General features: G+C 31.6%; 1 protein-coding gene across 5 annotated transcripts in view; it reads left to right on the forward strand.

Annotated features, from left to right (window-relative positions):
- spir (spire type actin nucleation factor) overlaps nt 1-15,840 on the forward strand; it is a 137,504-nt gene that overhangs the window by 93,297 nt on the left and 28,367 nt on the right. For 4 of the 5 annotated variants that reach the window (XM_085186906.1, XM_085186987.1, XM_085187097.1 and 1 more), the window contains exons 5-9: nt 530-736; nt 3,151-3,180; nt 3,456-3,628; nt 4,240-4,303; nt 4,601-4,715. In XM_085186906.1, the coding sequence (XP_085043032.1) occupies nt 530-736; nt 3,151-3,180; nt 3,456-3,628; nt 4,240-4,303; nt 4,601-4,715 (589 nt within the window). The remainder of the gene's footprint in view (nt 1-529; nt 737-3,150; nt 3,181-3,455; nt 3,629-4,239; nt 4,304-4,600; nt 4,716-15,840) is intronic. The other variant, XM_085187044.1, reaches the window with a different exon arrangement.

Genomic DNA, 15,840 nt, shown 5'->3' on the forward strand with positions numbered 1-15,840 from the left:
TTATCTGGCCTGCTCTGGATTTTTTTTTGTTTATTCTAATGTACTTAAATTAATACAAATATATAAAGTACAAGTCCTATCTGTTTTTATTTCTTTTTTGGCGACCTCTTCGGTTTTACATTTTTGTATTTTCCTTTAAGATATAAACAAAAAATAATATTTTTTTATTAACATTTTAATATTTGATATCCTAATTTATATATTCATAAAAATATATTCATAGTTGTAAAAATTTTAACGGATTCGGGATTCGCCTGCTACTTTCAAAAAATATTTCTACATATAAAGTAGCGTAGAAAGGGAAACTTAGTGTTAAGACACTCCGTTCCCCGTTCCGTTCCGTGTGTTGAGTGGCGGAACCCAGCACTGCGTTTGAGCTTGTCATCAGAGCGAGGAAATGAAAATTATATACTCCTCTGACTGGAAATCAAACCCCCAACCGCGACGCGTTTACTACAGACTTAAGGCCTAATAGTATATTAATTAGTTTCATATAAAAGTTACTTACTTAATTTCTAATAATCCACAGCGTTGCATATGGCACTGCGGCGGCGGCAACGGTCGCATCGCCCGGGAGACGGCCGCGGCGCACTACCGCGCCGTGTGCCGGGCGCTGGTTGCCGAGGCCCTGGAGCTGGCGTCCTTCCTGGCCAGGGTGAGGGTCGGCGGCGCCAGGGACATGGGCGCGGCTGAGGATTCTGTTATGCATTTGGATACGTTGCAGTTTTCTGATTGGGTTAGTTGTATTTTTGATATATAAATAATAAAAATAAAAAAGTGAAGTGAAGCAGTGTAGCCAGAGGGAACTTAGTGCTAGGACACTGACCCCAATTTTCCAACACATTATTTGGGCCATCACGTGTTGAGTGGCACAGTTATATGTGAAGGTATCTACTAAGGTATAACTCGCAAAACTTGGCTGACTTATTCAGGCCCTAGTGAATCAGGACTCAGGACATTAATAGGGCTATATTCTACGAGTGTTCAGAAAATTAATAAATAAATTTATATTAATATACCTAAGTCCTTGTTAACACGACAAGTGGGAGGTTTACATCGGGTGGAATTCTCCTTAATTAATTTTGCCAATGCATTCTGACAATGCAATACATTGAAATTCAAATCAATTTCGATATGTAGATTGGATATGACGAAATAATAAATTTTATCACGTGGGTGGAACAAATGTCTATTATTGAAGAAATATTGTTATCGTTACTTTGTTTTAAAGATATATAATAATTTATACTGGCTTTCATATATTGGGTTTCTTCTTAGAATATAATTTTAAATAGGCACACAAAAGAATTACGGATTTTGTAAACACAACTTAAAATATTTTTATACGTAAATATTTTAATATGATATCATAGTGTTTGTAGACGTTACGACGTATGGTTGTGGCCCCACGCGGGGAAATTATATATTTAAGACATTTTCATGTCCCCAGTCTGATAAGACAAAGCGCGACGTTCAATTCCGCCGCAATGTCAATGAAATGATAGAATGTAAAGAGTATTTTATGTTTTTAACACTATCTTTTGATATAGCCATGCTAATGTAATATAAGAAGTGCTAAAAAAACTTATAGTCGAAATATTAAACACATTCCCAAGCTATGGTATGCGTTAATTTTGCAATGTACTAGCAGCGGCGTGCGTGCTGATGCCGGTGTAAATATTAATAGCGGCGTGCTCTCTAGGAATTTTGTGTTGAATTAATTAGATTAGGCTATACGGCTGTATGGTGAGCGTGTGAACGGACACCTGGTGCAGGTGATCCGTTCTTTATTCGCAGTGGGTGGAAATAAATTTAATTGTATACCTACATAAAGTTTAAACACTAAATGTCCTTTAATGTACTAAAAGTTGGGAAAAGGATGTGACTTGGTTCTTTCTGCATTGGAAATAGCCGATGGTATACCCATTATGATTATGATTAATCATCATGCAGTGGTACAGTCTGATTGTAAACGCGACGGTTGTGGGTTCAATTCCTACTCGTGGAAATATATTTTCGTTACGTTCGTTTCTTTGTTTGAAATTAAGTACCTAACATATATATTTGTATTATTTTTCTGTACGTCCGTCCGTGTATACGTCCACTGGATATTTTTTATTTCAAAATTAACTTTAGTTATTCTTATGTTTTATAGTCTTAGAACGTTTCTATATAATGTAATACTTTTTTGCGTAAAATTTCTCAGCTGTCTATAAATAACTGGCATCAGCTGTGTCGTAGATCCATAAATGTTCATACGCCTTATAAAATAATGAAAATATCACACATGCTTTTCTCAGAGCTCAATGAACCATTCAAATGGCGAACTTTTCAAGGACGTGAAATAATTTGTATTCGTAGCTCTACGCATCGATGAGTAACCAGCATCTATTAACTTTTTTTTAATTTCATTTAATATTGGTGTAAATTCATAGAGGCTGTCGTACCACAGCGGCATGGACTGTGGTATGTCTGTCTTTCTTTATTAGTTATTTTTATTTCCTCGCTCCAGTAACAAAAGCAAGCGCGGCGTTTAGTTCCTCCACTCAACACACAATCGAAAACGGAGAGGAAAGGTCTTAACACTAGGTTCCCTCTGCGCGCCCTGCTATGAAAATTCAAGGAAAAGGTGACGAAAATAAAACCGACTTATAATTAAAACCAGTCATAATTCTATAATAAAGAACTTTCAAGCTCTGAAATATACAGTAGCCTTCTAAAATTAATATATCGTCCATATTAAGTGTTCATGACATTTATTCAAAGTTGGGTAACCGCGGTCACGAGTGTGGTAGCTGAATTCTGCTTAATCATATTATTTGCCAAACACTGACGTGCTTGGTGAAGCTTGCTGGCGTCAAGTCTGACCGCACAGCACCGAGAGACCTTTTATCTTAATTGTTAATATAATGACTAAGGGTTTAGAGTATGCAAAAATTGTTTTTGAAATAATAGAACCTAATGCTCCTTTCTTAGAATGTAGTGTATTGATACTCGATGCTTTCTGCCTACCCATCAAGTTGGAGAGAAACTGTGAAGCTGTTGTTTTTTTCTTTTTATGATAAATATTTGAAATAAGTAAAACATAATTAGACCAAACGTTTAAAAGAAGTAAAAAGTATCATTGATCACATTTTTCTTTATTTATAGTCTAACCGAAGGATTTGGAGAGCTTTACAAGTATGTACAATAGTAATCAAAATCGGCTTAGAGTTGTGTATTTTATTTATATAGCTTTTAGTGGTATAAATTTAAATTTTCATTCTCCCAGCATTCATACAACGACAGGGTTGTAAAATGTCTAAATTTATTGTAGTAATTTGATACAACTAGATGGTTGTGTAGGTGCAATGCATGCAAATTAGTACATACAATATTAATGGAATTCACAAGCGCCTGCCAATTTCTTTATGGCAACGTAACTCAAACGACTTATTGCTATTAAATTATTCCAGGCACGCTTCTGGATGCAAGTGATTGGGGAACTGCGTATGGGAGTGAAGCTTAAGAAGGTTAACTACTCTAGAACGCCTATAGAATATGAATTGACTCCATATGAAATACTCATGGACGACATACGGTCGAGGCGGTACACGTTAAGAAAAGTGGATGGAGCGATACCGCAAAGGTAGTTATAATTGTTTATGTTATTATTTTTTTTATAAATTCTTCTGAGGTCGTCGTGGCCCAGTGGCATAAGGGTGTGACTGTAACGCGACGGTTGTGGGTTTGATCCCCACACGAGGAAATGTTTATTTAATATTATATTTCCATTTTTTTGCTCTGTTGTCGAGGCAAAGCGCGGCGTTGAGTTCTGCCACTCAACACGCAATGCCTCTAAAATTCGGCGGAAAGTGGGGAACGGAGTGTCTTAACACTAAGTTCCCCCTGCCTACCCTGCTGTGTGCGGGATACAGCGTGAAGTTGATTTTTTATTTTTTAATAACATATAAAATTGAATTACTAGTCGAATTTGAAAAATGAATAGCAAAACAAAAATTACAATTGAATTTACACATAAAATAAGCTTCACGCTATAGCCCGTGTGTAGCACGCTGTAAAATATGTTATTATTTTTACATATATGTAACTAATAACATTTTTTTTATTTGGTTAAAATTATTATTTAATTTATAAATAACCTTTACATGCTTTATATTTAAACATAGTTATGTTGTAAATTTACATGTTTACGTATATGTACTTACTATTTTAAATAATATTTGTATTTGGTTACAGTGTCAAAAAAGATGCGCACGCGATGATTCTCGAATTCATTAGAAGTAGGCCGCCACTCAAAAAGGTAAATTTTGATATTTTTCCTATTATATTGGTAGGTACTATTTTAGAAATATTAATTATTTCTCAATTGAAAATTATATTATTTTAATAGTAAAAAAATTGTAATTGTATGAATTCTTATAATAAATAATTATAGTAGTACTGCCAGCAATCTCCAAAATTAAGTATTTACCACGAATAATAAAAGTTTATTACAACTATATTTTTTTCAAATAATTTTGATTATTAATATAAAATGAAGAACCACAAAAGCATCACCATATTTGGACCACTTATTAAGTATCCATATTTCCTACAGGCCTCAGAACGCAAGTTACCACCACCCCGACGGGAGGTGACGCCGCGGGAGCAGCTGCTGGCGTCGATACAAGTGGGCCGCCAATTGAGGCCTACGCCGTACTCGCGAAGATTATGTGAGTAAAATGCTTTGAAATTGGCTTTATTGCATGTTTATTAAACATACTAAGAATATCTCCTTGATATAGCATTATATGCATTTGACCATTTTCTAAAATTTCAAGAGCAGGCTAATATTTTATTCTAACAATAATTGGGCCATAACATTTTTAAGGTGTTACTTGTAACTTATTGAAGGAGGTTAGTAAATGTAACTTTAAAATTAGATTTTACATAAAAGACACAGATTTACAATTACAATTATTTGAAATTTCAAATACACGAAGTTACTGCTACTAGTATACTTAATATATTCCTATGAATTAGGTAAAATATAAAACGTGTGAGCAAGATTTAAATCCACAAGCACAACCTGTTCTATCTTTAGCTTATGGCCCGTGCCTAAGGCTCTTGACCTTACGAAGACCCCTTATGTAAGGGTATGGGACGCCGAAGTAATTTGCTTTTCCTTACCCTTTACCCTTACAACTGGACCCTAAATTCCAGTGTGCACAAGAGCCTCGATACATCAAATACACTTAAAAAAGTATCAACTTCATTGATCCTGTCATATATTAATATTCCAGATTTCCAATCCTTCCCCATCCTACAACCCGAAACGTCAATAATGAAAATATTGTGAAATTTAAAGAGTTATTTCTACAATAGAACATTCAACAAGTTAATATTTCAAAGCTAAAACTATTATATATCAGTGTGTATTTATACAGAATGATACTAAATTTTGAAACTACGTTATTGCTTTTTATTTTCAACAGGCGTTTGATGAATAGTAAGTAAGAAGGTAAATGTTATGGTTTTGTAACCTAAGGGTCATTGAGTCTTACAACGTTGTACAAACTTTTCAGTTCAGTTTTCAAATGTTCCCATTGTCCCAATTAATAGTCTCAATTGGGACCGCGTCTAACGTCGTTGACGGGATGATAGTGAGTTCGATTCCCACGTGTTGATGATTTTCATTTACTCATTCTGATAAGATAAAGTGCGACGTTGAGTTTCGCCGTTCTTGCAAAATTTACTAAGTGTCTTTTTTAATGGTAAAGACTAGGAAAACGACAGTACGGGTCGCCCGGTGGTGAGTAATCACCGCCGCCTACAGTCCCGTGTGAAATCAGAGCAGTTCCAAGTGCGTTGCCGGCCTTTAAGGTGGAGATAGAGTCGTTTGTTTATTTACGTTGCTTTATGCGGCCTGCAGGATCTTACCACAAATAGTGATAAACTCTTACTTTAATATTTCTTATTTAATATTTCTTATTTAATATTTCTTATTTAATATTTCTTATTTAATATTTCTTATTTAATATTTCTTATTTAATAATTGATTTCTTATTTAATATCAAATGCCACCAACCAAACCGAGGGTTTGTACATTTCAATTTGGGTGGAAAGAAAAGTGACTTATGAACTGCAACTAAAAAGTGACAACATATGCTTTACTTAAAAGAGAAATAAATTATAAAATTACAAATAGGTACATTAGGTTTGTACTACTAGGCATACCAAAATTCAATAGCCTGAATTACTTACAAATGAAATCTAAAAGATTTTTTAATACTATTTTTCTATGTGATTGCATCAACATAACCCGTGGTCTAGTTTCGCAACGCTCCAGTACACAATGGTGATACGTTTATGGTACAATACCGCAAAACCATCAGCTTGCCTTCTTTCGAAGATAAAACTATATTCGTTATACGATAAGAGGTATACAAAGTGTTTGGAAGATAACGCAAAATGTGACTAAAAGGAAAAAAAAAATTATTATAGCGATTTTAAGTTAAAATTTGGCGGCAAGTGACGAATGCTTAACACTGGATTTCCTTTCCTCGGCCTATTCTGCAGGATACAGCGTGAAATTAAAAAATATACTTGTTTAGGTTGGTAGCTTGTTAAATGTAAAATTATTAGTAGAAAATATAGCTGAAAAAAGAAGAAATGCTAAAAACATGTTGAAACTCCATGACCCGTATCATTGTTGTGAAGTGTGAACTGAATAGTAATACTCGCATTTATTAGAATTCTGTTCAGTTACGAATCAAAAGTGGACTCGAAGTTTGTGACAGAAAGCTCTCTCAACATAAAACTTTGACCGCAGAAAAAAGCTTTACAGTACAATGTTACTAGAAAAAGTTGAATAGTTCATTAGAGTTCTTGTTAGTTTGTTGTAGATTTTTTTATTTTTATGCATCATAAATTCGTATCGCAGTGAGAGAACCTTTGATTGTAAACATGATAGTTGTGGGTTCGATTCTTGCGCTGGGAAAGGCATATACGCGTACGTACTACGCTTTATTTTGATAAAGCTCGGTGTTAAGTTCTGATATTTAATACGTAATGTCTCAAATTTGGACAGAAACTCAACAGAACAATAGAAAAACTGTTTTGATGCTAGTTCTCTGCCTTATCTGTCTTTCCTACTATGTGGGTAAATTTGCCTTGACCTTTGACGCTAGTCCACAAATACTGTAAATATTATAACTTGCAATGCATTGCAATAAACATTATTCTAAAATTGTAATATACGGCGTTGTGATACTTCACTCAACGTACAGTGCCTCGAGAATTCAGTAGGAAGTAGGGAATGGAAGTGTCTTAATGGGAACAGCGTGCTAACACTAGGTTCCCTCTAAAGTAAAAGTACAAATAATTATATATAAATGTTAATTTATACTTACATATTACTTCGTCTAATATTTTCATCTACTTACCTTCTCCATTCAAGAACAACGTCAAGAACAATCAACAAAAAGATAATGATCTGTGCTCAACTTAATGTCTCTAAAGCAATGTCACCTCATATATTGTAATCAAAGTACATAGTAGGTCCGTAGATACATTCAGGTCGGTTACATAAGTGACTGCGGGTCCGTCCTCGTATTCTAGAGTCTAGGTCAAATAGAAGACCTAGTATTGATCTGTCTAAGTTCTCCCTGCGTGGCGCCAGTGTTTTTGTTAAGTTCTTTTTGGATATTTACATTTTTATGCCTTTCCACTATAAAAAGATATATATAAAATAAATTATGTTAAGCAATAAGCCTAATAAGTGTAAGTTTTGTATAAGTTTAAGTTAATTTATAACAACAACCAAGTTATTATTTCAATTCTAAAATGTAATAACATTAATTGTTACTAATTTCTTTATGGTTATTTTCATTAGTTTTCGAGTTGACTAATAGTTTATAATTTTTAAAGCAATACACTTTTATAAAGTAGCTATTCCACATTTTTTTTGTTTCACGCTGTATCCCCATACCAGTATAGCTAGAGCGAACTTGGTAACGTAGTGTTAAGACATTCCGTTTCCATTAAGACACTTCCGTTCCCCATTTTCCCCCGTTAGACCTTTCCTTTGCATTGTTACCAAAGCGAGGAAATAAGATATTCAAATTTTCATCCTCGAGTGAGAATTGAACCCACAACTTGTCGCGCTTACATTCGCCCACTTGTGCCCTTGCGCCACAATTGGTCTCTTCTTAAAAATGTATTTCTTACTTGCAAAATTATAACGTGCCAGTGTTCGTGCATAACATGTTTCATTCTTCACGCCTATTATTGTCACGCGTTGTACGTGAAAAGCAAATGTTTGATCATATGGGAAATTCGTATACATTTCTTTGAATGTAGCGGTATCCAATTATGAAAAAAAAACATTTGAGAGGAAGCTATTTTTTTATGATATTCATAAAATAATTAATATATTGAATTATATAATCATTAATGAGATGCCACAGTATATTTTTACTATATATTTTTATACATATATTTATAAAATCTTATTTTTACATTAGAAAAATACTATGTATACCTATTATAAAATTGAAATAAAAAAATTACGTCAAGTCATCGTAGTCGTTAATATCTCAGGCCCGATTTTTATCTGGCATTGTAAAATAAGAACGAAAATGCATTCGACAATGGAGTGGCGAGCGAGGAAAAAGAACAAAAAACCGAGTTGCATAAAACCTGTCGCTTGCTCTTGGAAACACCAATTTCAACATATTGCTTTATAATATTTAAAATTACCGTCGTGGTGCAGGACAGTGTGAGACTGTAAATATGATGGTTGTGAGTTCGATTTTGGATCGAAAGAATTATTATTTTAGCGTGGGAAACGAAGTACATCTCTTAAACCTAAGTTAAAATGCTCGAAATATAAAAAATCTCATCATTATTTTTTAATCAACCCTGCTAAATACTTATATTAACTTGCATACTAATATTAATTAAAATAATTACGATTTATTTCAATATAAATATTTAATTTAAGTAACTGACTGTTGTAAAATAAATAAATAATTAGAAAATAACTTATAAAATATAGTTATTTTAATTATATCCGTTATAAAATACTATGCAAGGCTAACTAAATAAACACTTAATAACAAACGTCAAAGTAATCGATAATATCATCTAATTTCATATAGAAAAATATAAAGGAATGTTTGAGAAGCGCTGTAACCCAAGACATTAACAATCTCGTTCCTCAGTTGCCGCTAGATCTTACAACTGTACGCTCGTGTATTACTTTCTTTAAAACAATATTGAAAGTGACTTTAAAAAATAAGTTAAAATAAAATGAAAAATAACAATTTGGACAATTAAAAATTCTTATAATTGTTCTAATTTGATTAAGTTGTGTGGGGCTTCTTAGATATACTATGTAAATCTGATTAAATAGTGCTCGTGGGAAAATATTGTATTGTAATTGAGTGCTCGTTCAAATCTGGAACTGTTAGGTTTTGTTAGTGACCTGTCACTACATTTTGTACTGGCATAGTGACTAAGTTGTAACCATCCATGATGGGAGTGTTTGTGACGAATACACTCGCTATGGACATAAGTCGTAAGTACCTTACATGTTTTCTTTGTTTTGTCTTTACGTTATGTTTTTTCTTTATTTTTTTATTTAAAAAAAGTTGTTTGTTATCTTAAATTAATAACATACTATATATGGTTATTTATTATTTATTTTATATTAATATTCAAGTAGGTAGTTTAATAGGCATAAACCTGATGCTGAACAGATTGTGATATCGTGATAATTGTTTTTGAATAACGTAAACATGGAAAAATTAAGAAATGTTATAAAATAGCTTTTTTTTGTAACATATCTATACCTTACTTATTTGATAAAATGAAATATACTATTAGGACAATTCAGGTTACATAACATCTAGATATATTGTGAATGGATCTAGGAATGGTATTTGATGTTATCAGCACTACTATCTTAGAATACGTGAGATTTGACACAACACGAGTGTTACTAAGAATGTCATAAGTGATTTGGTTCACTTAAATATTTCTCAATCTTTATAGGTCGTTTATATTTTTATCATAAAGTTATTAGGAATTCGAGCGGATGAAATTGCATGTAGATGGGCACGTTCAAATTGTGCATCAATAGCTAATATAAATAAACCAATTCTTATAAATAAATTAGTCTTAATGTATTTTTGGAGAATGCAATAGAATAAATAATGAACAATTAAAACGTAATAAAATACATTACAATTATAAAGCTAGATTAAATATAATAAAGATAAAATTTTTAGTCCATAGTAGCCTGGCGTTTGACCAAAAATGCAATACCCATTGAAGGAATAAATTAATGTCATTTCCCCGCTGAGATAAGACAAAACGCGGCGTTAGTTTCCGTCTGCAATTAGAAATCGGATTCTGTCTACTCTGCTACGCGGAATGAAGCGTCAAACTGAAAATAAATTATTTTTATCGTATTGAACACACCAATGGACAAGTAAAACGATAAAAAATACATTCACACTTAAGAGATTTTCACGCAGCTCTGATTTTTAACAGACTTTTTTTAATATAGCTAGTCTGGTAAATATTTTAAATAATATTTACACAATAAAAATGATAGAAATGAAATGAAAGTAATATCTCAATTAGTTTTGTTTTGATAATAATTAGAGTATTTAAGTTCTTCAGTCTCGTTTCGCTGATCAAGCACGAGCGTTACCGTTCCGTTTGATTTCGCCTCTCTCTTCTATAGAACTAGTGCACAATCACTTCTTGCATAACGACGTAACCTATGCACTGCTGTTAATTCACCGATAAATACCCTTTTACTTACTAAACCTTTGAAAATGCTGTTATTGCTGCAGCTATTTATGTTAGGTTTGTATAGTAAACGATATGTTTTAATACATTTGTTAGATATATGCTAAGGCCTAATCCGTTAAGGTCCATGGTTCCTTCATTTAGGGTTTTTTTTAATGAATTTTCAACCACTATTCGTAACGTTCGTACCATTAAATGTCCTGAGTAAGTATAGTTTTATAATAAAGTAATATTTATTATGATTTCAAAGTCATTATTGGTATCATTAGACTAACACTGAAACATTCTGAATTCGCCATATCGTATTAATATTATTAAAGTGACTGAGAGTCGTCAGAAATTCTTAAGTTGGCGAAAAATTCGGAAGATGAATTAATATTTTACTTTTTAATGTATACGTATGGAAATTTTCATTGCATGCCTTCATTGCATTGCCATGCATTGCCTTCTCTTTCTTCATCATTATGTACCCGTTGTCAATATCACCACAATTTTCGTAACTATTTTAAATTCTTGTCGTTCTAGCTGTAATAAAACGTGCAGTTAAGTTAAATAACCCATTAAATTATTTCATTTATATAGTATTACCGCACAAAGAAACGTAAGTGACCGCATGTATTTAGAAAGAAACGTAAGTGACACAAATAAATAATTAATAACTAATAGATAGTATTAAAATAACCGGTTATACTCGTATATCATAGGTGTAGCTATACTTTTTGAATATTGAGGAGCCTAAGGGCAAATAGGCGGAAACTACAAGTTACTAGTTTATTTTATTACTTACTTGTTAACCAACAATTTGATAATATAATAATAATAAAATGTTTTTAGAATTATATTATGACTTCATCGTTGCGTAATGTGGAAATTCCTGACAGTACGCGATTAGTGTCGAATTGATTCCCTTTAAGGGAATGAAAGATTTACTTTTTTTCTTGTTTCTAGCCTCGTTAAACAAATTAAATGGACTTCGGACAATGTAATCTACTAAGTACTTAACACTAGGTCCTCTTTGCCTACACTGCAATATATGCAAAAACATACTGATATTAAAAAGCAATAAACATAATATTTTACAATGATTTACACCAATTTGTAATACTAAAACCTGTCGAAGGAAAGCGGCACATGGGTATCTTGTGTTACTCATCTGACCCGTTACGCGTTAGGGCTGAGGCAGCCGAGGCTGGTGGCTTTTGCAATGCGGATCTTAGATCTTTCCTTTCACGAGCTGGATGACCTTCATTTTATTATTTTGTTATTTTATTTAGTTGTCAGTACTTTGTAAGTTAGTAAAATATAGTAGTATACATTACAAAAATAAATAAATTTGTAATATTTATAAATAATTTTAAAGATTAAATATCTACACCATATTGTCAAGATGCGAAAGATGTGTATAGATTAATAAAATTGTACAAAGTGCATTATGCACTTTTAATTTTAACATCACATAGATATATTTCTTTTTTAAAGAACATTTTTTGAGCTTCAGCTCGTTCCTTCATGTAGCAAGGTAAGTAGAGGTCTAGAATAAAGTTATATGATAATAGTAGCGACCCGATCGTGGCAGCCCGTTTCAATTACTCCATTATTTTTAAAACTAATCTGAATTACTTTCGTGTTCTACTAATATTATAATTCTAAAAACGATGTTTAAACTTCGGTTTCAGCCAGTTAAATGAAACAGTTATTTTATAGCAACTTTGTCGATCTATTTATTTTACACTGATATCACTTTTTTATTTATGAACCGTTTTAAATAATAGTTTAGCGTGCTCAAATACTTAAATAAACAGACAAACCGGCAAACACCGACAAAATCTGTTTATTTTGGGTTCTATCAATGTAATGATAAATGCCCCCAATAATAGATATTCTCACATGTATTCCATGTACGGACAGCGACTAGTTACGATTTTGTTATATGTATAGGGGTGTTCATAGTGGAATTCATAATAAAAACAATTCTAAGTATAGTAGGTAGGTCATACAATAACCCCGTTTAACTATTAATCTCATTGAATGTGAGGAAGAAACAAAGGAAATGCAGTGTGGAAGGTAAAAGCAGTGGGGCTTCCTCTCGACATCTACAATGTTATAATAGGATTTAATAATCAATATACGTATAGGTGGGTATATAGAGCATACATTAATAACGAATAGATATTTTCTATTGACTAGCCAAGCTTACTTCTTTTTTAGTAATAAATCACTGTTCTGTTTGTGTTGCCTATTGCCAATTTCTATTAACTTAAAGACACTCTGCGCTGCTTAAAAAATGTTTAAAATGTTAAGGCAACATTTTAAAAGTATGAATTAAATTTTGAAGTAAACATAATAAAAATATAAAAAAAGTGTTCGCAGGTACTTTAATATTTTAGTATCTACAACACGAGGCAATTAATTTTATCAAAAACATTTTCTTCAATAAATAATGTAAATTAAATAGAAAAATGTTAAGATTATTAAAGAGTTAAAGACAAACAAAATAGAACAAGTTAGAAATTATTCAATCTTTATAGAACTATAGTTTTCGACTAGTTATTTTAATAATTTAATAATATTTTTATTAATTTAATAACACTTTCGATTCAATAACAATATCAATAAATCTGCTGATCATTCAATTTATTTTATTAGAAAATGCCACTTTCAAGTGCTTTAAAGTGTTCCGTAATAGATGCCTTGCGGTGGAACGACCACACCGCTATTAGTGATCAGGTGCGTAATGACAGGTTAAACTAGCAGTCTAGATCTAGACCGAAAAGAACCGCAGTAAATAGATTTTCTCCTATGACTCGTTTTTATAATATTTCTATAAAAAAATTGAAGTTAATGATAACAATTATATAACAGAGCCAACAGTTTAAGAGTTGTATAACAATTTATTAATTCAAGAATTTAAATTTGGTATTGTATGTTATAAATTATGATTTTGTTAATTATAATTTTATTCCAATTAACATATTATATGTAGTTAAAGTATAAGGTTTTATGTAACCAAACGTTAACACTACTGTATTAGGGAAAAGCCAACATGTCGCATCTCTCAAGATAAGGTGAAAGATTAAAATATTGTTTCTTTAAGGTTTAAATTGTCATCACAATTTTAATAGTAACTTTAATCATATAACAAGTAATAAGGAATATGATAACTGTGAAATAATTATAGAAGAAAAGTAGTACTTTAAATTAGCCTTTACAGGGTTCCACATTTCTACTAAACTCTACAAAATGTATTTTTGGTATATACATTTTTGTTAATATTTTTATAGGAAAGTAATATTTATTAATATTAATGCCGTTCATATAAGCTGGTTGAACTTTCAGGATTTTCTATTTTTTATTTTATTTAAATATGATTTAATATAGAAATTTTAAATGTATGTTTATATATAATAAAATCCTTTATTACTAAATGCTTTTCTTTACATTTAAACTCAAAAAATCACAGAATAAATAAATTGTTGCTCGAAAGGTCATAAGCAATTAGTGTAGTATCTCAATAACAGTATTTATGTTACCGCAAGATGTCTATTCGTGACGCATTATCTCGCGGCCAGCGTACTTTGTTCCAATTGCATTGCATCCACATATTTCTATTTCGTAAGAAAAATTCAATCACGACATTTCAAATGTCAAAGTTCTAAACTGAAAATCTAAAATCTTAATATTAGCTACCGAAGAATATACTCGTAGTATTTGAATAAATAATCAATATTACGATTCTCTAATTCTTTTCGCAACTTTAACCTAGTTTCTAAGGATTTTTTTATATTTGAATCCTAATTTTGCTATAATTTATAACGAATAAGATCGAATCGTGTCACGAGTACAGACGTATAAAAACAACTTAAAACGTGTTGCCTTGAGTGATTTAAATACTATTTTAACTTTCATACTTCACGGCCATATCTCAGAGCTTTGGAATTATCTATCTATCTTTAGACAAAAGCCTTCGGGTCAAGGATGCTCAAATTGGACGTCTGCCAAGATTCTTACATCGCTTTATTTTATCTGTGGCAAATAAGAAAAATGGCGCCATTTTTTTAAATATACATATGGATGAAGTTGCCAAATGTCAGATATCTTTGTAATTTAATACCTGTAATTTGTATTGACATTTAGGAAATACTTTAAACTATTTGTGTACTAAAATTTTATAGTTTTAATAGTATTGTTAAATTACCACAAAATAAACCTTGCTTTAAAATAGTTTACATCTTGTGCCATTTTAATGCCAAGGATAACATCAGACTCAATACGACACGACGCTGTACTAAACAACCTTACAGGTTGGTTCCTTTCAATAAATTAATAATAAACAAAATATAGAATCTTTTTAAGTTGAATTTAATTCAATTATAACAAAAATTTATATATGTCGATAAATATATTTTTTAATTATTTAAAGAACATAACTGTTTTTTTATGTATACAAAATATCACTTCCAATTTCTGTTTCGTAAAACAAATGACTAAGTGACCGATATACCGTTAGATGATCTCACTTTACACAGAAACAAAATTCTTTCTCATCAAAGACTTATTCCATGAACATTGTTTTAAAGTAGGCTATATCTCAATTACATGTAGAATATAATAATAATAAATATAAAACAGCTTCACGCTGTATCCCGTATACAGTAGGGGAGGCAAAGGGAACCTAGAGTTAAAGACCAAAATAATTAAATATCAATTAAGTATGTACCTACGTAGATTCTAGTGGTAATCTTGCGTGAAGATTCCGTTCTCCATCTTAATCCCCATTTGGGTGACATGGCGTATCGACTTGCGGAACCTATGTACCTATTTAATATTTCATTGTTATATTTCTATTTGTTTGTATATTAAAAAGTAAATTAAGAGAACTCTGATAATTGCTGCCATTTATTATATGCTCAAGGTTATCGAGATTCTTAAATGCATTATTATAGTATTTACTGTACGAGTATGAATAAAAACGAAAAGTCGACGTAGCAATCGTGGTTTCTACGCAAGTAAATATTGATATTAACTATTTATTTAAAA

Source organism: Heliconius melpomene, chromosome 1, assembly GCF_056956725.1.
Source record: "Heliconius melpomene rosina isolate 202511_hmr_F chromosome 1, ASM5695672v1, whole genome shotgun sequence".
NCBI lineage: Eukaryota > Metazoa > Arthropoda > Insecta > Lepidoptera > Nymphalidae > Heliconius > Heliconius melpomene.